Here is a 22,158-nt window from a genome sequence, read left to right as displayed (position 1 = left end):
TATAATCTTGTCTACTCTTTTACTGAACCTAGACAACTCATTTTAACTTTGGTCTTTATATTACATATAACAATGTTTACATAACTTTTGGAAAACTTCATTAAGAAATTTAATATTAACAAATAAATTATTTAAAATAGTTAAATGTATCTGAGTACCTAGCTCAAGGGTATTGCAATTCATTTAAAATTGCAGTAATTTCTCCCAACAAGAACTCCAGTTAGCAATAATCAGTCTATTGTTGAATTAAACTAAAAAAAAAAACAAATGAAACAACAAAAAGGTAAACAATTATATCAGGAGCTGTTGAAAAAAGCAGCTATTAAATCTGAATATTGGATGTGTTTCCTGAGCTACAGCAGGTGAGCTCTAACCAGATCAAAGGAATTTTCTGACCATGTTATTAAAACTCTGAGTCAGGTCACTTTGAGGACTTTCTTTTTCCTCAAAAATACTGATCTATAAATTAAAAATTTATTTTAAAATTATATTAAACCTTAATACCTAGTCATCTTAACATCTGCATACAACTGCTTTTGTGTGGGCACTTACAAATAATCTTATGCAGATTCTTACCTCTGACAGTACCTCCGAAAAGATCCCAGATAACATTTCAGCTTGACTTCAGTCTTCAAAAGAAAAGAACCTGCCATAAGGGTATGAATCCCTCTACTCACTTAGTCAAAGACATTGCTGTTTAAAATAATGTTTTGATAGCAAATGATTTTGATTGTTCCTAAACATAGGAAGTAATTTCCCTAATTTTTGAAGACCAGTCTGAAGTCTTCCAATGTAATTACAGTCCCTTCCTTCCCAATACTGTATGTAAATTCCTCTGCCAGTTCTTTCTGCAACTTCACTGTCTCACTTCATGCAAGCAATTAATGAAAATGTCAATAATAGTATACCAAAGGGAAGATGCTGTGAATTCAGTTTGGTCTGTCTCTCCTCCTTGAAAGTACACCTTTTTTAAACAGCAGAAACGTGATACTAAGAGGATCTGACAGAACTAATCTTCCTTAATAAAGTTTTCTAAAAGTAAAAAAAAAGGTTTTTTTTAAGGTTTAATTATGAAGATTATCAGGTTTTATGCCAAGATATATAACATCTAACTACAATATTTGATTTTTTTTTTTTTAAATCCATGTTGGTGGCTCTTCATCATCTTATAAGTACTCATATTGTTCACTTGATTGATTGCTGTATTTTCTCTTGCCCCTTGACTTACAGTTAGACTAAATTACTTATCTGTAGTTTTCTGCCCAATCTTGTATAGTTTATATATTTTTTCCTGCCACTGGGAAGCTCTCTCATCCCCTTCAAATTCCCACAGGTAACTATTAACAATTTTGGAGCCTAAGCCTGGGTGAGATGAATACCTAGCTTTACAAGCCCTGGCTGTCATAAAAGGGCATAAAGGTGATCTGGAAAGTATTTAAAATTTCAAATGGTGGTTTCAAAACCCAAACATGCATGAAATCCAGCTCAGAGAACAGGACACCATAACTAAAATTATGACATCTATCTAGCCTCTATTATTCACTAGCAGCCAGCTACTTCACCCATAGATACCACCATCAGGATGGACCCAGCTGGAGCTCTGCCTGAACTGCAGCTGGACTGTGCAACAGATGACTTTTCCCATGGGCAGGGACACTTCTTGGGATTTTAGATTCCTTTCCTGACACTGACAGATCCTGCCATGCCCAAGGCAGATCCTTAATCCACAACAGATCCTTGGTAATGGACTAATAATGTAGTGAATTAAAATTAGTGAAATACTACTAATCCTTGTAGCTACTCAATATTATTATAAGCATTGTAGAGAAAACTCCTTTAGATATAAACCATTGTCCAAGTCTGAGACTAAGATTGGACCTAGCCCCAGCTTGTCTCCACAGAGAGTTTAGAAAGTAAGGGGATCCTCTCTGAACCTCATAAATCAACGACAGGGTCTTCCTTACTCTTGGCATCTCATAACTCTGTGTGAAGCATTTTAAATTCTAAATTGATTCTCTTTCATTTCCATCATGAAACAATTGATAAGGTGAACCTTGCCATGAAACTTACTGAAACTTGTGAAACCATTCTTCATTAAATTCCTTCAAATTTATTGAACCCTGTCAAACAATTATTTTGCCTTAATAAAACATATTGCTGCTTCTCTGTTTTGAGATGTATCCCACTCACCCACAGCATTAGGCTAGTCTTTGTTCTTAGCTCTAGATCACTGGTGCAGTTTTGCTAGCTAATTACACTTTTTTGGGAATTTTAGTAAACACTAGGGCATGGAGAGAGGTACTAGAAACAGGTTTCTTTTAAATTCTATCATTATTTGTTTCAATACTCCTTTATTTTCTGAAATTAATGACTATATGTTGTTTTTTTTTTTTTTTAATGATGCCCACTATGTCCACATTCTCAGCTAGATATTTTCCTAGGGGTAATTAGCTAGCACACTTTCCTCTGGTTGTTTTATCCATCTTCTGCAGAGTGCTTCAACACTTCCTGAATTTTCTGTGCATTTTTTTGTCCTTTTGTATCACTTTCTCATCGAAATTGTAATTGAAATTTCCCATTAATATGAACTTTTTCTGCTTTTGATAAGTCCTTCAATCACACAGAGAAAGACTCATCTCCTTTAACAATTTTATTTACAGCCTACCATTAGTCCTCTTCATGACAGCAATATTCTTTTTACTGAGAAATGTTTAGTCACTCCAGCTCCCAAAAGCCCTTCTGGTCTAAGAATAAACATCCTGGAAATAGTCTTTTAGTCTTACATATCTTCCCTGAAAAGGCCATACGTGCCTGTGTGCACTATCCAACCAAATCTCTATCATGCCAATTAAGACATGATTCTGAATATGATTTAAGACATCAAGCCATATTTGTTTGCTTTCCTCTTCCTTGTTCATATTCCTATGTAATAAACTAATTATGGTGTACATATAGATCTATAAATGCTAGTTATCTGCTAGTATGTAATGAACAATGTCATACAGTGAATAAATATTTGTAGATAATTAACTAAGATGTGTCAATTTAGCCCTCTCAAGACCACTCCAGGAAAATACTTCCTTCCACATCCAAGTCTTTATATCAATTACTGGTTTGTAAGTGGCTCCTTGTTTTGTATCCTGGTCAGCACTCCAGCAGGAGGAATCTCAGAGGAATGCTCGTTGGGTAAGGCTCTTCTCCCACACTCTGCCCACAGCATGCTCAGCTGTAGGGTCAGACCAGGCTCATTACTGATGAGTCATTGCTCTGACAGGGCCGGAAAATTCCTCAGAGCTGGGGGCAACACAATTTCTCAGGATCCTGGCCCTGCAACCAAAGCTACCCTTGTGGGCTAAAGGCTTCTTCTTATCTCCAGCCTGCACCTTTGTGTTTCACTTTATCAGTATTTTCTCTCATCCTCTCCCCATATACATTAGTGAAGAGCCTTGCTCCCTGATGACATCTTCATTGATAGCAGCAGGATCAAGAAATCTTGGGGATTTTTTGAATTCTCCAATTACCTGTTCATGCCAACTCATTTAGTTTAGCTGCAATATATGTTTATAGTTAAATTTAGACTCAAAGATAAAGTTTTAGAGATTATTGTGCTAAGGAAACTTCCTAGACTGACCATTCAGGTGTGTGCAGATACTTCCACAGCTGGGATCAAAGCCCCTTAATAGTGGGCATCTCCAGAAAGCTGATGGATGCCCTGCTTGACTCTCTGCACACCCACTCACACCCAGTCAGACTCAGTTTCCTTATAGGTTTGACCCCAGATTTCCTGGAGCAGAGACTCAGACATCTTGATCCTTCATGCAGTTTATTCATGGTGCAGTAACACAGAAGAAGCCTGAGGTGCCTCCAAGGAGGGGCCTGTTGGGGTCAGAGATGCAAGATATATACCTTTATCTGTAATGCCTAACTCTGACACCCAAGAAAGCACTGAGTTTCACATAGCACCATGGAGACAACTGTTAGAATTAAGTAGAAAAGACTGAAAATGTGTGTGAATTAGAAGGTTTTCTGAGTCACTGGGTGAATGAGTTGAAGTTTAGAGTTTAAGGTAGTTTAGAGAGCAGAGGACAAGATGGAGGATTTAGGGTGTTGTCTCTTGTCTTCTTTCTTCTTCATGTTCTTCTCCTAGGGGTTTTTGGGTGGTAGTAAGTGATTGGATAAAAAATGCCGCAGTGCAGCACACAGGTGTTGGGTCATTGGGTCACTAAGAAAAATAATTTAGTTGGCATCTGTTAATTGGGTAAATGGACATATAAAAGACCTTGAAAAGAATCTTTGTTAGCCATTTTACCCCTTTTCTATCATAGTGCACATAGCTCCTTGTGTCTTGTAATGCTGATAAGAAAAGAATAAACAACTGAGACAGAACAAGAGAAAACTGCCTCCCTCTCGTCAATCTTCAGTTCAAAGGGAAAAAGAACCTAACCCAAAAGTCCTTAACAGGACAGGGCCCGGAACAAAGTAATCCCTGGGCTCTTATGCCCTCACAGTCAGCACAATAAAGGTCTTGCTTTTCCATCTGGCTCCTTGGTTGGAGGCTGCTGAGTCCAGACGGACTCCTGCTGTGACTCTGAGTGTCCAGTCACCCAGGCAGCACCACAAGTCCCTGTGCCCTTTGTTTGCAAAGGGTCCATACCAGCTCACAGCTTCTTTCTTTGGGCTGCCAGAGCTCCCTCTGCATTTGACACTGCAGCTGCCCACCAAGCTACCTGCACTGAATGTGTTCCTTATCCTTGGACACTGCAAGTCTGAAAGAATCAAGCTAAGTTTAGCCAAGTGAGGAATGAACAGCAGTGATAGTTTTCTTACGTACACTGCCATGGAAAAGTACTGCCTCATGAGCAGGACAACATTTTTTTTTTGGAAGCCCAAATCACTGTGATTTAAAGAGACTTGAGTTTAGAATAGGTACACAGCTCTGATCATCATTAGATTTTTTTTTTTTAGCAGACTGTCTCATGAAAAAAAAAAAAAAAAAAAGATTTTTAGCTTCCAGTATGACCTTTTTGTGTGGCCTGGAACTCTGCAAACTGACACCTAGCTCACAGACAAATTTTAAGATAGGTGCTGTTGCCCAAGTATATTTTTGGGCAAGTTTGGAGCCACATTATGAAACCAAGCTTTTGTGTACTTGAAGGTAGAGTCACAAAGCTGCAGTTACTAAGGATCTGTCAAAAAGAGAGTCAGAGGGAGACAGCAAAAACTTGGGAAGGCATGCTCCTTCATATAAATTTTGTAAAGACTGACAGAAATTTCAGTCTAAAAATCCTTGAAAAGAGGACATGTAGACATTAAAGGATTAGGTTACAGTGAAATAAAAGGTGCACTCCAAAGTGAGTGTACCTCTTTGAAGTCATACTCCACACTTCTATGAGTCAAAGCAGACAAGCAGCTGAGTTGACAGGCAAGTAGGTGTACCCACATGGTCTTCAGTGCTGGGCTAGAAACCATCTAAGTTTCCAAAAGCAAAGCTAAGAATCTTTGTCTTCCATCAGATGGGTAAAGCCTGAGGGAAGGTAAAAGGTTAAATGACATTAGACTCACATCCAGCAAACAAGTTCTGACTGACTGCTAGACAACTGATACAGAAGGATGTGCCTTTTCCCATGGCCTATTCAGTTTTTGAGCCTTCTAATTTAGATACACAGAAAAGAACACACAGCACTCTCTCCCATGCAGCACTCAGTGAGAGTGGAAGAGACCCAAGAGAACCAGAGCTGAGAGATCTCAGACAAATGCTGGGAATGCAGGAAATCTGACAAGGTGTGAAAAGAGCCAGAATTTCCTTTGCAATGGAAGTACAGCCAGACTTCTACAAACCTTAAGAGGTCCTGAAAAGGTGCCTTGCTGTTCAAATAACTTGGCCCACATCGTTCCTTGTATCAGAGCTGGGAAGATCTGTGGGATGCAGAGGCCTCAAACCAGGAAGACGTCCGAGGTGTCATCAGCCCATGGTAGAACACACCAGCCACTCAAGTTACAGAGAAGCCCCAAGGCCAACAGCTGCTACGTGTCAGCAGGACAGGAGTTTTGACTTGCCTTTTGAAATAAGGGGCTGCCTCTCGAAAGCTCTGCACAGAGGGCAGAGACTGCTGGGGTCAGCATGGCACTGCATGGGAGCCCTCAGCCCACTGCTGTGATGTCAAATGAAAAAAGGTCATGAGGAAAAACTGTTTTGTCACACTGTTGCCACATGGGAAACGCCTCATCTCCTGGTGCAGGGACAAAAAGATGCAAAACTACGCAGACAGAGGAGCATTTCAACAGTGGCCTTTGGTGCTAAGACTAGCTGCTGCTGCACTCAATGGCTTCTGCAGTACCAGAAGGATATGGTCACAGGCAAACTCTACTGTGCTGCTGGCAAAGGGAGAGCCTTCAATAAATTAACCACTGAGTAATGATAACAGGAGACCTGAAACCATAGGGATCCCACTCAGATTCAGAGGCACTTTGCTTTCAGCTTGTTTGGACAAAACTGCTCCTGATAAGGCACTCCTCTGTGCCAGAAGGGATGCATCACTTGCTGGCTGAGATCTCATGGACACTGGAAAGACCTGCAGAGTCTCAGGTCAAACACTACAGTCCAGGAAAGACAACCCAGACAAGGCAAAGCAGCGTGTCTGGCTGTGGGCTGCTTGGATGGCCTATCTTGAAGGAGTTTTCAAAGCAGAAAGGTTGGCAGCCAGATTTTGATTCTCATCTGACTTCCTGTGCATGAGGGATGCACTACATCACTCAATGCTGTTATCAATGATGTGCTCTTGAAAAATCATAGAGATACATCACTCTAAGGTTAAAACATGAGAGCAGGCTGCACTTGTAGAGGAACATGTAGAAATTCAAATCTAGTGTGGGAATAACTTCCAGGAAAAAAATAGGTAGTAGGAGGCCGAGATGAAGAAAAAGAATCTGATGCACAAGCTAGATTATTTACTTTCCTTCCCATTGGTGCTGTTTTCTAGAGTTTCTAGGTCAGAAAACAATATGGGACAACACTGTTACACTGCAGTATCTATTATCAAGACCTCACCACAAAACAGGTGGCACAAAGCAGTCTAATAGTCAAGTCTGTTGGAATGAAAATCCAAGGGAAGGAGTCAACAACTCAGGTGTTTGTTCCCAAGATACATGAAAGCTGTGTGATGAGTAGATTTCATCCCATGTGTGGTGGCAGGGTGGCATAAATTAGGAAAGGACCCCCTTTCAGCTAATTGCTTATACAATTCCTCATACTTATTATACACTCCACAGTGAGTGACTGCAGAGCAAGAGGTGAGATACAAATCTACCTAGGTTCCATTTTGCTGAGTAGGAAAGGAGTTGTCATTTTCTACAGAGTCATTTCTCTACTGCTGGCTGAGTAGGAAACACAGTAGTTTCAGGAACTCTTGCTGAAACTCAGAGTGATAACTCTAGGTCTGTCTCCAGCTCTGCCAGAAGGCAAAATTAAATGTTAATGTTTTTCCTGCCTGTAAGTGAAAGATAAAAAAGAAAAAAAAAATGGATAGCACATCTCCAGTAACTCATTAATCCAGATGTTTTCCTCTATGGTTTAAACTACTGGCAAAATAAAGAACTGAACAGGACTAGAGTTAGGAGGGAGTTGTGTCTTTCAGGTCTCTGGGACTTGCTACACTGTTGTCCGTATCACATTTAGCATTCTGTCTATGATCAAACTTACATATCCTCACTACTGGAGGTACTGGACTTCAGCTACTTTGCAATTGCATTACATAATTGCATAATTGCATTAAGACTTTTCCATCGGGTTTAAAACAAGGCTACAGCAGGGAACAGAGCTAGGAAACCCGTTATTACATACTGCTGTGAATTATTCCCATGTCTTTGGGCATTATTCTAGGAGGTTATAGTCAGATCTGAATCAGACTACAACCCTAGTGAAAAAACTTCCCCAAAACATTCGGAATACACTCATGCAGACGCAAATGGCAGCGCTAATATGGGAATGTGCTGGTATACCACTTTCTACTCATGAACTCAAAATAGCTCTTCAGTACCTAATTTCTCTGTGAAAGAAATGTGGGGGGAAAGTCAATTTTTTCCTCACTATAAAGTGTATGTTTCTGAACAGCTGGGATGGTAAGCAGAATGTGCTGCCTTAAACTGCTATCCTCATGTTTATGCTGCTGGATACATATGGCAGCACTCCCCAGGGCACTTTCAGCAGAGGCAGTGTCCTTTTGCTCTGCTATCTGGATCAATACCCAGCTCAATCATTAGTTTACATGTTGAGCTGTCTGCTCCAAAATATGTTTGCTTCAAAGCGTATTTGCCTTCCCTACCAAATAGTCCTGATTTTACATACAAGGCTTGCTTCTCGTCTTAAGAAAAGTACCTCTGGACACCAAGTGATGAGAGCAGATGGCATCCTCTAGACCTGTTCCAATGGAGTGACACATGATTGTCACCTCTGGCTACAGGGAGAGGGAGAGGAGGGAGAGGGGAAAGGGAAGGTGCGGGAAGGTAAGGAAAGGAAAGGAAAGAGGAAAGGAAAGGAAAGAGGAAAGGAAAGAGGAAAGAGGAAAGAGGAAAGAGGAAAGAGGAAAGAGGAAAGAGGAAAGAGGAAAGAGGAAAGAGGAAAGAGGAAAGAGGAAAGAGGAAAGAGGAAAGAGGAAAGAGGAAAGAGGAAAGAGGAAAGAGGAAAGAGGAAAGAGGAAAGAGGAAAGAGGAAAGAGGAAAGAGGAAAGAGGAAAGAGGAAAGAGGAAAGAGGAAAGAGGAAAGGAAAGGAAAGGAAAGGAAAGGAAAGGAAAGGAAAGGAAAGGAAAGGAAAGGAAAGGAAAGGAAAGGAAAGGAAAGGAAAGGAAAGGAAAGGAAAGGAAAGGAAAGGAAAGGAAAGGAAAGGAAAGGAAAGGAAAGGAAAGGAAAGGAAAGGAAAGGAAAGGAAAGGAAAGGAAAGGCCCTTTGCACACTCTAATATGTACAAAAATACTTTCCTACTCTAAAATACAGACTTAATTTTTGTCTGTGCCATGACCTGCCTGTTAAAGTTGTTACAGACTATGACAAGGCCTATTAAGAAGCCAAATAAAAACACAAATTTCACCTTTTCTCTATGTTGACTCATACCTCTGAGAAAAGCCTGTTTATATCAGATAAAGACTGATTTTTCTATTTATAATCCCATCTCAGCCTGAAACAGTTCCACTCTAACAGTATTTCTACCTACGCTATTTATAGTTTTACCAATGGTTTACATCTAACCCAGCAAGTCAAACTCCAGATTGTTCCATTCAAGACTTAAACTCACAAGTTTAAGGTTTTAACTAGACCTTTGTTTCACTCAAGTCCGCTATAACCATATTCACCTTTTCCAACATTCCCTTTCAAAAGCTTGGGAGACAGTTTTCTAGCAAGAAGAGGGCATACAGGACAATTTTGTTTCCTGTCCCATGGAATTTTCATATTTTGGCTTTTTGTAGGGACTCTATGTACCTCTTATTCTTCACCTTACTACTAAGTAATCTTAACTCCAAAAGTTCTTGATACTGTTCAAAAATAAGGAACATTTCTCCTCAAACTCCTCCTGCAATCCTCTAGGAAATCGTAATCTAAACAAAGAGTCTCCAAACTCAAAACTGTGAAGAGAAGTTGCCAGAAGCCAAGCTCTAGACGTTTAGCTAATCTGTTGTAAAAACAAACCCACCCACAACTATAGCAGAATGTCACACTGTTGCTTTTTCCACTTATAGTGACAAAAAGCATCTTACAGTCACTACAACTAAATGTTCAAGAAGATGACTCATTTCTTCATAAATATCGTTACAAGAACAGGAGAGATGATTCTTTTCATGTGGAAGATAAGAGCATTCATAGTGAATACCCATTCTGTCCAATCTCTACTGAATAAGACTGATGTCTTAAAAAATAAAAAGGGTTGATAGATGCCTAATTGCTGCAATAACAAACAGAAAATAAAAAATTATGCAATAATTGCAGGGAGCAGTAGTCCAAAAATCTGAAGAACAAAGCTAAAGGCATCAACAACACAGCCTAAGTGTTCTGAAGTAGACTTTGAGTTTACTGTTACAAAGATAAATTACTATGAGAATCATAGAGGTGTATGAACCATACAGCTAGAAATACAAAATTTTACAGCTGAGAAAAACATGCAGGAGGGGAAAAGGATTAGAAACTACAAGGATTAAATCAGCTATTCATAAATGCAGTAGCAATTAGCAACTTAGAAGTCCATCTGAATTAATGTAGACCAGCATATTGTAGGAACATAGAGAGATGTCCGAGAGTCTGTACAGCAAGTTACTTGATGCACATCCAGCACTCTCACTCAGCAGCAGTAGGGAAAAATTGGAGAAGTAAAGTAAACAAGGAATGACTGAAGTGTTAATTCTCTAACTATTTAAGCCTATACATAAATAAATAAAAAAATTTTGGGCTGCAAGTGTTGTGGTAAAGTTTCTATAAAGATAACATAAAAATATGCATAAAAACAATTCTGTAATTATAAGGAAATGGAAAATGTGTGGTCAAAACAATCAGCAAGCTGAGTCAGTGTCAAGTGGGGATTCAATTGGCAGGATATTTTTTCTGTACAGCTTTGTACCATGAATCCCATTTTAATATTGTTGGATGTTACAAGGAAGCTGGAGTGGGACTCTTCATTAGAAGCTTAGTAGCAGTAGAAGAAAGAGGTTCAAACCGGAAGAGGGAGAATTTAGGTCAGATATTGTGGAAGAAATTGTTCCCTGTGAGGGTGGTGAGGCACTGGAACAGATTTCCCAGAGAAGCTGTGGATGCCCCATCCCTGGCAGTGTCAAAGGCTGAAGTTGGACTAGGGCTCTGAACAACTTCATCCAGTGGAAGATGTCCCGGCCTATGTAAGGGGGCATGGAACTAGGGGATCTTTACAGTCCCTTCCAACACGAGCCGTTCTATGATTCTATATTTATTCTTTTGACAGAGGAAGAATAATTTGGCAACACGTAGTATAATTACATTTTAATGAAATATTGAAGTTCTTCTTAAAGTGTTACAAAGATATAATACATTCATAATATAAGTGTAAAGGCTCAACATTAAAATGAAAAGACTTAGTAAAAAATATAGATCAGAAGTTACTGCAGCCAAACAAACTCATTGCAATTACATTTATGTTTTGTTTGTTTTGTTGTTTTTGGGGTTTTTTAAAAGAAAACCAGCTATATTGACTGGCACATATAGACAAGATAAAACACAGCAAGAGTTTTTTCCCTCCATGAAGTAATCAATCAAGTAGTACTGCAACAAACACTGATTTCATGCACAAGTGTAGAGAGGATCTTAAACTCTGCATATAGTACTAATTTCAGCTTTTGTACAGCCCCATTTGCAACACATTCCTGCCAAACCCAGAGACTCCCGTTTTCTTCTGGGATACCTGGCCCAAATGTAGCTGCTTAATTCCATGGGATTTGCATTTTCTGTTCCCCCCCTGTCCTTCTGAACAGCTTCCTCTACCTGGCGAACAAGTTTTTTTAAGTCGCCTGCCAAAGGTACATATTCATTATAGTAATTTAAACTATACAAGTCCTTAAATGTTTCCCATCCAAGAAATGGGCTGCTTTTCTGCAGCTGCTCTGCTTCAGGATCCAAAACTGATTGCAGGTTGAAGCTTCCCAGTAGTTTGTTACTTGCTGTTTGTGCAGAATCTGTTTTAAAGAGAAGAATTATCTTAAATTCAGATTGTAGGAGCATCAAAAGGATTACACAGCTCTAAGAAACAGCAACAAAACCCACCCAGTGAGTAATAAGTGAGACACTTATGAAGGAGAATTGTCTGTATTTGAGTCTCCACACCATGACTTACCTGTAGCTCACTTTTAGCTGAATCTACGTTTCAAAGTCTATACCTCCTGTTAGACATGCAGAGTACACAGAAACAGCTGTAACTGAATAAAGGCATCCTGTCACAACTGCAGCGTTATTGATAGAGAAGTCTCAATTTTCCACAGAAACAGAATTTTCTTGCAAAGACATGTATCCAGAAACACCACTGAGCCATGTGTCCGATGAATTAGATCAGACCCCTCCTGTCCTGTGCACATACAAACTTGCATCGTGTGAAGAACAAATGTAGCAAGGACTAAATAAGCAAAGATTGCATGTAAACTGATTCTTAGATTGCATTTTTCTGTAGCTGTTTTTAAGTGATGCTTTTCACTCATTTCTTTCACTTCTCAAGGCATATCTGGGGCTTGCAGAATTTACTTATGGCATGCCTCATCTGACTAAAGTGTTCTCAAAAACCCAGCCCTAGTTCATTATACCTTACACTGTTTTTCCCTTGATTTTACTTCTGCGAAGCAACTGGCATTGCTTACTTCAACTAATGTGAAGAAAAGCAGCTTCTTCAATTCTTAATTTTAAAGTAATCCAAAATAAGTCATTGTCTTGTGATCTTTATGCTGTTGATATAGTTATTTTTTTGTTCTGAAAGTACATGAGAACATCCAGCAAATTTCATATTTACTTAAATATGGCTAATTAGTATATAGAACCTAATTTTCATATAATTCTTCATCTTTTCATCACCTATTTTCAGAATGGTTACCCAAGTATGTGCAAAAATACAGCCACTTGTTGTAGCTACTTTATTAATTAGACTGTGACTGCTATTTAATAGTCTTTTGGGATTGAGAAGTCTTCTGAGACATCATGCAGCATAGTGGAGGCTCCTTAGTGACTGTTGTTCTCAGAAGCTGCTGTTAATAAAGAGGAAAGCAAAATTTGCTGGGAAAGAGCATAATCCCCACAGAGGCTGTATGTAAGTTACTTGTTATCATTACAAAGTTTATTTTTATCTTTTACTCAGCCTGTTTGGGGGGGGGGGAGAAAAAGGCAAAAAATTCTCAGAAAATCCAGAATGCTGGCTTCATTAGTTACCTTAAGTCTTAGGTTATTTCACTAAAGTGTGTTTAATCAGAAAAATAGAGAATCTCTTCCATTGCACGTTTTAGCCATAATTCCAGTTTTTGTCTTTTTAAAAAAAACATTATTTTTTCAGTAGTAAAAATATCAAAATAAATTAATCACTTAAATTGCTGTTACATTACCACAGTTGGACAACACACTTACAATTTCTTAATATATCAGGCTTGGGGCACGCGGCAGCAAAACTACGAGGGATGTTTTACCCAATCATAACTGTTTCACCATACAGCTGTTCTTGCCGTGCCGATCGTAACCTGAAGCACCAGAGTCCATCCTCCCACGTGCCAGCTCCTTGATGCAGAGCAGCACAAGAGAGTATTGACAACATCTCCCGCGATTCCCCACCCGCCGCGGTCCCGCACATCCCGGGAGCTGCCGGCCGGGAGGGAGCCCCCGGCACGAACCCCGCTCCGTTCCGCCGCCCGAGGAATTACGGAGCCTTGGGAAGGGAGAGATGCCATAGCGACAGGCATTCTCCACAGCTCCCCGGGGCGCATCTGTCCTCCCCACATGGCCAAGACAGGGGAGAAGTGCGCTTTTGTGGGATTTTATAGCAGAAGCTCCTCTGCAGCCGGCAGCCCCGCGCAGCCGCGCGGCATCTCCGAACTGCGAAAACTTCGCGGATTATGCCGGCAAATAATGCCCCAGCGCCTGCCGTCCCTTTCCCTCTGAACCTCAGGGCGTCCTTCCAAAAGTCTTGGAAATGCCAACTAGGATCTAGAGGGAGAGCGAGAGAGGGACGGGGACCTTCCCTCCGCGACTCCGGGCGGGAGGAGCCAGAGGCTCCGCGGGGCGCTCGCCCTTCCCCGTTCCCTCCCGCTCTCCATCTCTCCTGGCAGGCCATGGGCTCGGCAGCGAGCCAAGCGCCCCGACAGCCGCCTGCCCCTCGGCCCCGCTCCTGGGACACTCACCGGCCGCGGGCGCCGGCTCCACCGCCAGCAGGGAGAGCCGCTTCCAGCGGGACCCTCCGCAGGTGAAGATGACGGCGCGGATGAACTCGCGGCCGCACAGCTTCACCCCGTAGCCGTCCCCCTCTCCCGCGGGGGGCACGGCTCCGGGCTGCCCCGGCGGGGCCGCACACAGCAGTGCCACGGCGGCGCACAGCAGTCGCAGCTTGGCCATCCCCATCGCGCCGTCCCGGTCCCGCGGGCGCCTTCCCAGCAGACCCGACGGCCTCCACAAAGCCCCCGACGGCGGCGTCCAGCCCAGCCCCGCCGCTGCCCGCCGCTCGCCTTTTATGCGCTGCGGGAGGCGCTGAGTCACCGCCCCGGCCCCGGCCCTGAGCCCCCTCCCCTTTCCCGGTGCCTCCGCTGTCGTCCCCCGCCGGGCGGTCCCTGTGCCTGAAACAGCCGTCGAGGAGCCCTCGGGCAGCGCCTTCCCCTCTTTCTGCCCTAGCTAGCTGTGGCAGCTGTTCACGCAGCCTTGCACCTCACCTTCGGCTGCCCTCCTCGGGCTCCCGGCCTCCACCTCCCCGGAGACACGCTCCTTTTCGTCCCGCTGGGTCTGGACCTCAGCTGTTCCTGTTCGCGGCCAGATGGCAGTGCCGATGCTCTTTGGTATTGCTTTGAAAAAGTGAAAAACTTAATCTCGACTGTTTTTCCCCTTGCAGGTCTAGAATCTCCATAACTACCTCTGTGTCCTAAAAACGTTGGCTGACATAAAAAGACAGAAACAAGCGAAATAAAAGAAATGCACCCTCAAGGAAGTACTTCAGCTGTGGGTACTTGAAGGGTGATTTCGAAGCCTGGATTCCTCTCAGGTTTGTTGTACTGGAGGCCTCAGTTCAGTGGCAGCCATAGGAATCCAAGTGTCTAGAGATACCCTGGCTCCAATGTAGGCATCCTAGAAATTTGAAGCTCCACACATCTCTGTGTCTCCCACATAGGGCCCAGCAGGCTCTTGCTGACAAAGGTGGTGGTCTTTGGACTCCATGCAGAACAATGCACTCTGTGGAAGTAAAATTTTCCTCTGGATTTGTTTGTTCACTTGTGGTTGGCTGTTTTTATTTTTTCCAGCACAATAGGACAAGAAGTGATTGCTGCCACCTTTTATAAAAAGTCATACTGTAGAGAATCAGGAAAGTTCATCTCTCTTGAAATACTCTGAAGATGTTGTTTACAGATCATGTTGCATGAGGGCTATGCTTTCAATCCCTTGAGTATTGTTGGCATATTAAAAAAAAACCTCAAAACTCAATCTAGAAGGAGAGCACACAGAAGACATAAATTTACAGACATGTAGAAAGACATGCAGAAAGGTGCATGATCGTGCTAGCAGAGAAGTTATAGATCCCATTGTGCTCCTCAAGGAGGACTTGGATGTTTTACGTTGAGCTGGACCTAGAACAAGGCTGTGGAGGGCTAAAATAGTGAGTAAAGTTGTTGTGCTTGAACCCCATCCAGCCACCAAGCCCCACACTGCCACTCGCTCATTCCCCTGTTAGTATGACTGGGGAGAGACTTAGAAAAGTGAGAAAAATCATCACAGTTTAATAGGGAAAGCAAAACTTGCACACAGAAGCAAATAAAAATAGGCATTGATTCAGTGCTTCCTGTGGGCAGGCAGGTGTTCAGCTATCTTGGGAAGACAAACGCCATCACTCCAAATGAACCCTCCTTTCTCCTTCTTCCTTTCCCCCCCCACTTCATATACTAGCATGACATCCCTTTGCTCATTTTGGGTCACCTGTTCTCGCTGTACCTCCTTCCCAAGCACCCCCAGTCCCCTCACCAGTGTGGCAGTACCAAAAGCAGAAAAGACCTTGGCTCAGCAATAACAAAAACATCTATTATCAACTCTGTTCAGCACAAATCCAAAACACAGACCAACACTAGCCACCGAAGAAAATGGACTCCACTTCAGCCAAAACCCAGACACTTTTCTTTTTGGTCCAGTCTTAATTGTTTAAACAGTGGTACCTCTTCAACAGTAGGCACCATCATCCAGAGCGTTGCTAGGATGCGATCCACAGAAGTGGAGGCTGATAATTTGAAACTCCCTAAAAACAAAACCTTGATCTGTTCCTTGCTCAGCTGAAGTCTTACCTATAACTTCTGCTACAGACAGAAGTTGTGCAACTGTGATTGCAACTTGCATTTTGAGAGCAGCACCTTGATTTTGTTGGTCTCGTGGACTTTTTCTGAAAATACCATCACATCAGGCAGACTTCTGCATGGACTGTAAGTAGTCTTCAGACAACAGATTTGTTTTCAGTGACTAGAAAGCTGTAGTAATGTGAAAAAGCACTACCAGGAGAAGGCAAAAAGAAAAGTACCTCCTGAGTTGGGCAGTGACTAGAAAAACTACTACTCAAAACAAAACATGCAGAAGATTAATAATATTTAACAAATCTGAAGTAACTATGTAACTCAGTGTTTTTTTTATAAAGAAGGAAAAACAACAGCAGAGCAAAGAAACTAATATCCATTCATGATCTATAGGATGTTTCAAGGCAAGTACATCCAGTGAACTGGCTCAATGCAAGTATTTTGTGTCTTTTAATTTCTAAAAAAAAAGTAAAGATAATTGTAATATTTCTCTCTTGCACTAAGTTATTAATCTGTTGAGCAATAGCAAAGGTTATAGAAGGTAAAGGAGGTTTCAGGAAAACTTGGTACTAAATAAAAAAGATATCCTTTAACAATACTTCAGTAGCCTTGAATACCTTGAATTAAAGCCGTATTCCCATGACTCCCAAATGTCAGACAAAGAAAATAGGCAATAAGACAAAAAAATTACTGATTTCATTAGACATTTTCCAGAGACTTCGTTTCAAATTCATGCAATTCACTGCTGCAAGAACAACTTAGTTTTTGAAAGCTGTCCAAACGTGAATTTAAAGTATTTCTAAAATTTGCTTAGTACCATACAGGATTTTGCAAGAAATGGGAAATACTCCTGCATCAATGTTATTGGTGACCAAGCACAAGCATTGTTTCTTTCAAGCCCAGCTACTTTCATTAGAACATTGTGCAGTTTAAAAAACAGCATATCTTAAGAAGGTTCATAATTAAAAAGAAATCCATGCATTTTTCCATAATGAAGTCCAAGTCTGATTAAAAAAATAAATAATAATGCAGAAAGAGTTTTGTTTCTGTCTTTCCATGTAAGTGCTTTCCCCTTCTTTTAAAAGCAGTGACAGCAGTCAGCAATAAAAAACTCCAAAGCATGTAGGAAGGGGCCCAAACTGGACTGTCCAAAGTGACTTTGCTTGTTTCTCCTCTATATATATATATATATCTCAATACATATATATGAGGTGTATATATATCCTTATATACACTATCACAACCAGATAAACAAGAGTGAGGTGAAGGCACTTGTGGCTTGCAGGTGGCATGCACTTCCTTGGGTTCCATAAATGAGACACATCCGTAATTAGAACACAGCTTAATTTTGACATCCTAATCATGACTGACTTCTCACTTTTCCAGAACAATCCTGCTCCAAATGATACTGATTCAGGATATATGGCTATCAGACATTATAACCAAAAAAACCCAACAGAATTTAGGTGGGAAGAGTAGTGCCTTCAGGCCAGAACAAGCTCCCCCTGGAATTGCTCTCCTTTTTTTCCCCAGTGATTCATGGAAACAAAGACAGTTGTTGTGATTTATTGAAGTAAGTCTAAAAGCAGAGGCCAGTTGAGCACAAATGACAGAAAAGGAGCAGGAAGTTTTAGGTGCTTTATTTATTTCTATAACAAATATCCCGATTATGGGCAACATGTGCTGTAAACACGTATTTCCCCATGTAAATCTTGTCACTGATAAACTCCTGTTTTCTTTCGTTGTCCTCTGAAGGAAGTTACACCATTCAATTATTCTGTATCTGTCACTATGTGACAGATATGACTGCGCACAGCACATGCAACCCTTTTGATTAATACACTGTCAGTAGAATAAGTAACTCTGCAACAAAGAATGAGCCTCTTCAAAACAAAAGCATGCTTTAAAAAAAAAAAAAAAGTAAAGCAAACAGTGAAAATAAGGGCAATAAAGGTGAATAACCCTTAACTCCTTGATGATTTTTGGCATATTCTATGTAGCCCACTTTAATCGATATCTGGGTTAGACCATCTTGCTTAGAGCCTTTTCCTTAATAAATTTGGTGTATTTTACTGATTCTGTGTTATACTGAATTGAACTTATCCCATTTAAGTCACATTTTGGTTTGGAGTCTTGCAATAGATTAATGTTATTGATCTAAATTCAAACTTTGGGGGGAAAAAATAATAAATTTAGTTTGGATAGAGTAATATATAGCTACTTTATTATCCCCTAAAACTGTTACCATTATTTTGCTCCCTTTAACACTGGCATTTGATCAAACACCATAGCCAGGAATCTGTCATGAACACTCAGATATTTATTCCTAATTCACAGTGCATACAATTAGGGTATTTCCTAAGTTTCTAAGATTTATGAGTAAAACTGTTGTATGGTCTGTTAAAACCAATCTCTTTTGAAAACGTCTTTCACGGGAGTAAAATATGGGTTAAAAGGCACAGACGGAGACATCGAAATACCCCAAAAGGCTGGTTCAATTGTTTTTCGTTTTTGGAAGAAAGAGTATCAATAGATGACAGATATCAAAACATACAAGACTTCTTCAAAATTAAAGGAAGGTGGATTTCAGAACTTGGAGGAAGCATAGCAAACAGTCTGTTATTCAAAACAGAGCAAGAAAGTGGAGTACTTGTGTTCATTTTATTACACTGACTATTAAAACACATCCCATTTGAAATCAGTTACAGACAGTATGCATTGTCAACCTGCAGAAGACAGAACCAATTACAGAAGTGACTGAGTGCAGAATACAGAAGTGAGTGTACTTTCAGAAGTCAAACCGTGGAAACTGTGCTATTAATTTCTTCTATATTCAGAAGCTTTTGTTTCATTATATATTTGCCTGTCTTACTGTAACAATATTCTAAGTTTAGTTAAGTTGTCTTCAAAATCATGTTTGGGGCATTATCTCCAGCTGGAATTTAATTTTTAAGTCAACAAATTGTCAGTACAGACTTCAGCTTAATTCATTTTTGGATGCTTTTTGAGCATTTGTTTTTCATTCCACAATTAGATTAATGCTAGAATAATTTCCATCCAGAACACAAAATAATCTGTTTCTAAACAAGATTTCCAATACAGAAAGATTAATTTTTTTCCAAGTGTGGCATCAGAACATTAAAGTACACTAAAACTATCAGTATCTACCATGCTAGAGTAAAGGCATGGAAAAAATCCCACAGTTTTTCAGTACTTACAAGGCCACTTGGATCTACTCATTATAAAAACATGCATTAATAATTTTGCTTGCTGTTAGCCAAAGTTAATATTCATCTTAGTAGTGAAACTCTGATTTCAATTATCAAAAACCAAATTATCCTGAGTTTCAGAATGTTGGACAAGCATGAAAAAGACTCAGGAAATAGCTACATAATTTGTCTCCTCTTTTTCAGAAACTATCTCTGCTCATACTTTAACACAGTTTTCCATAAGAGTAAAACACAGTTAGCAAGTTATGTGTTTACTTCTGAACCTACTTCTGGTAAAAGCTATTTATTCCATCAGAATTTGGAGCAGAGATGGTGACTTCACTGCCTAAAGAACAGCAAACAAAGTGTCTTACTTCTCAAAAAAACTGACTGCCTGCTCCTGACTTCAAGTTGAGCTGTGTATCCTGATATACATCTGAAATTGGTATCTATTTATTTATATAATTTATATATATTTATACAAACTTATAACTGCCAATTACCATACTGTGTTAGGTCAGTACCAGACATCTTTATTGCAGGTGAAAGTTATTTTCAGACTCTGAATAGACAATGCAAACTCAGTATTTCATTATAACCAAGGAAAATATACTACAGAACAAGGAATATTTTTAAGACATACATATAATATGAAACAAATTGCTTTTGAAAGTACTATTAAAAAAAATAATTAATTTTTTATTTTATAAGAGCTCATAATCTTATCAAATTTTTAATGATTTATTTATGTTGAAATGCAGTATTATAATCACATTTCAGATATGTAGCTTTAATACCATCTTCCTATTTTTCTCTGAATAAATTGTTCTGAGATATTCTGATCTTCTCCAAATCTTCAAATGTGAGAGGTCCTTTTGGCAATTCTAGCAAAGTGCTCTGTGTATCAAGTATGTTCTCTGCTTCACCTATTTAAAAAAAAAAAAAAAAGTCAATTTCCTCAGCCTTACAGACAGAAAGCAAAGAATGAGGAAAAAAACATAAGAAACTAATTTAGCTACTCTTGTTTGGACCACATTAGCAAAATAGCATGTCTTAGCTATGTATTTCACAAACAATCTGATGTCAATATATCAGCAAAGTTGTCTCTAAGGAATTTTGGACCAGTGGGGTAATTAGGAATCTGAGAAGAAAGTGGATCAGACAAACACATGAAGGTGTACACATAAGTTTAACAAGTAAACACAGTGCCACAGACGTACCGTATTTGGGCACAGTTTTTCTCGTGCCTCAGGACTAGCCTGAAAAGTGTCAGAATGTGGGCAGCACAGGACTTGAAGAAGCATTGGTCAAAGCACACTGCTCACAAAAATATTTCCTAAGACAGTTACTGAAACATGAAGCATAGCAGGGAAAAGTTGTAGAGTGCAAAATGCTCTGGGTAAGCCTGGAATGAAAACTTCTAGGACAGAGAATCCGAAAAACAAAGATACAGACTGAACATCATACACAGGTTGTGGTGGTCTGATTGTGATATAAGAAGAAGATTAGCCAAAGAATACATTTGTTTTGGCTCATGCCATTTGGCACCATGCCAAAAATCTTGTTTATCTATGCCTTAAGTCCCAGTTTGGTGATTCTTATAGCAGTGGCTTGAAACTGTTTGAAAATTTATGTGTGATCAGCCTGACTAAATATTGCAATGCAGTCAAGGCTGCAGTTATTCTAGAGAGGAGGTCTGAGTGTTGACATCTCCCAGCTGTCATTGGTATGCTCCTACAGTGCCCGGGACCATTGGTAATATCCAACACTGGTTACCACTCCCACAACATCAGTCATTTGCATATAGCATCTGATTATGAACTAGCAAGAGATCCTGGGGACAGAGATGTAGATAGGCAATTCTCTGTGTCTGTCCCTCAGATGTACTAGAGGATATTGCCTCACTCAATGCTCAGGACATAAGAAATCAGCTATCTAAATCTTAGAAAAGGTAGCCAGAGTTCCATTGCTTAGTGGAGAAGTTGTGTGCAATTAGAGGCTGGCCATAAAATCTCCTCCAATAATTTGTGTGAAAAACACCACAAGCGTGTGCTGGACTGGGAGGAAAAGCAAAACAGCAAGGCCATGAACACAGATAGCAGGTCCGTGACTGATTCTTTGTGTCCTCAGAGGTTTAGAACACATAGTTTGATGGCTGTTCTGTAACCCTGACACATCCAAAAGATTAGGTCCTGATACACAAGTCTGGAAACTTAGGGCTTTCCAACAACACAAGCAGAACTTAAAACAGCTATTTCCCTCTATGTTGTCAGTTTAGAATTTTAATTAGCCCAAGCTATAAAGTGGGAAAAAATACCCTTCTGATATTTCAGTGTGGAAGACTACTAAAATAATGAGATAATTCTTGGTCAAGTAGGCTAGAGACAGAAGAAAAAACTGTAAACAAGATCAGAGATAAAATGCCTAATGAAAGAGAAACAATGAAACCTTTCAGGGGTATAAAACAATTCCAAAGGATGGAAGGCAGCGTATGCAAACCTATGTGATCAAGGTGGCTCAGATACAAGGTTCACCATGCAGCACAGAAACTGCAAATTATTTTAGGAGAGGGAATTGGCTATGAGGTTGATGATAGGTATACCCTGGAGGAAAGAGACTAGATAAAGAAAGAACAGTAAAGAGAACAGCATATATGTTCATTATTACACCAGACAGGTGAAGCACGGCATGCACCAACAGAATAAATAGACAATCAGAGAAGTGGTTGGCAAAGCCATGGGAGTGAACATGGGGATCAGCTGAGTATTGAGAATAAGTGTTGTGGCTGCAGGTCAATTGTGTCATAATACCTTCCCTTCAACTACGTAATTTTAACCTTAAAATAAAAATGAACTCCTGAACCTCATTTCCAGACCAGATTCAGTCAGGCTATTCCACTTCCTTTTAATCTAGTGCTGATATTGGTAATTAGTTT

General features: G+C 40.2%; 2 protein-coding genes across 2 annotated transcripts in view; both read right to left on the bottom strand.

The window, feature by feature from the left end:
- Positions 1 to 11,071: 11,071 nt before the first annotated feature.
- LOC102110575 (relaxin-3-like) lies at positions 11,072 to 14,159 on the bottom strand. The gene is made up of 2 exons (XM_005522687.2): positions 13,879 to 14,159; positions 11,072 to 11,685 (listed from the first exon to the last, which is right to left on the bottom strand). The coding sequence occupies exons 1-2, from the start codon at positions 14,093 to 14,095 to the stop codon at positions 11,318 to 11,320; spliced, it is 585 nt and encodes a 194-aa protein (XP_005522744.1). The 5' UTR covers positions 14,096 to 14,159; the 3' UTR covers positions 11,072 to 11,317.
- A 3,462-nt stretch (positions 14,160 to 17,621) lies between these two features.
- PLGRKT (plasminogen receptor with a C-terminal lysine) overlaps positions 17,622 to 22,158 on the bottom strand; it is a 28,284-nt gene continuing 23,747 nt past the window's right edge. The window contains exon 4 of the mRNA XM_014252233.2: positions 17,622 to 20,149. Within this exon, the coding sequence (XP_014107708.1) occupies positions 20,028 to 20,149 (122 nt within the window). The 3' untranslated portion in view covers positions 17,622 to 20,027. The remainder of the gene's footprint in view (positions 20,150 to 22,158) is intronic.

The sequence above is a fragment of the Pseudopodoces humilis genome, chromosome 4 (assembly GCF_049639895.1).
Source record: "Pseudopodoces humilis isolate 2021_Gansu_Grassland_sample_001 chromosome 4, ASM4963989v1, whole genome shotgun sequence".
Taxonomy (NCBI): domain Eukaryota; kingdom Metazoa; phylum Chordata; class Aves; order Passeriformes; family Paridae; genus Pseudopodoces; species Pseudopodoces humilis.
This window is presented reverse-complemented; position numbering and strand designations above follow the sequence as displayed.

Bases quoted from the DNA above. Each gene is read 5' to 3' on its own strand.
- LOC102110575 (XM_005522687.2), bottom strand. From the start codon at position 14,095: ATGGGGATGGCCAAGCTGCGACTGCTGTGCGCCGCCGTGGCACTGCTG. The intron at 11,686-13,878 runs GTGAGTGTCCCA...TCTTTAAAACAG, and splicing joins GGAGCCGGCGCCCGCGGCCG to ATTCTGCACAAACAGCAAGT.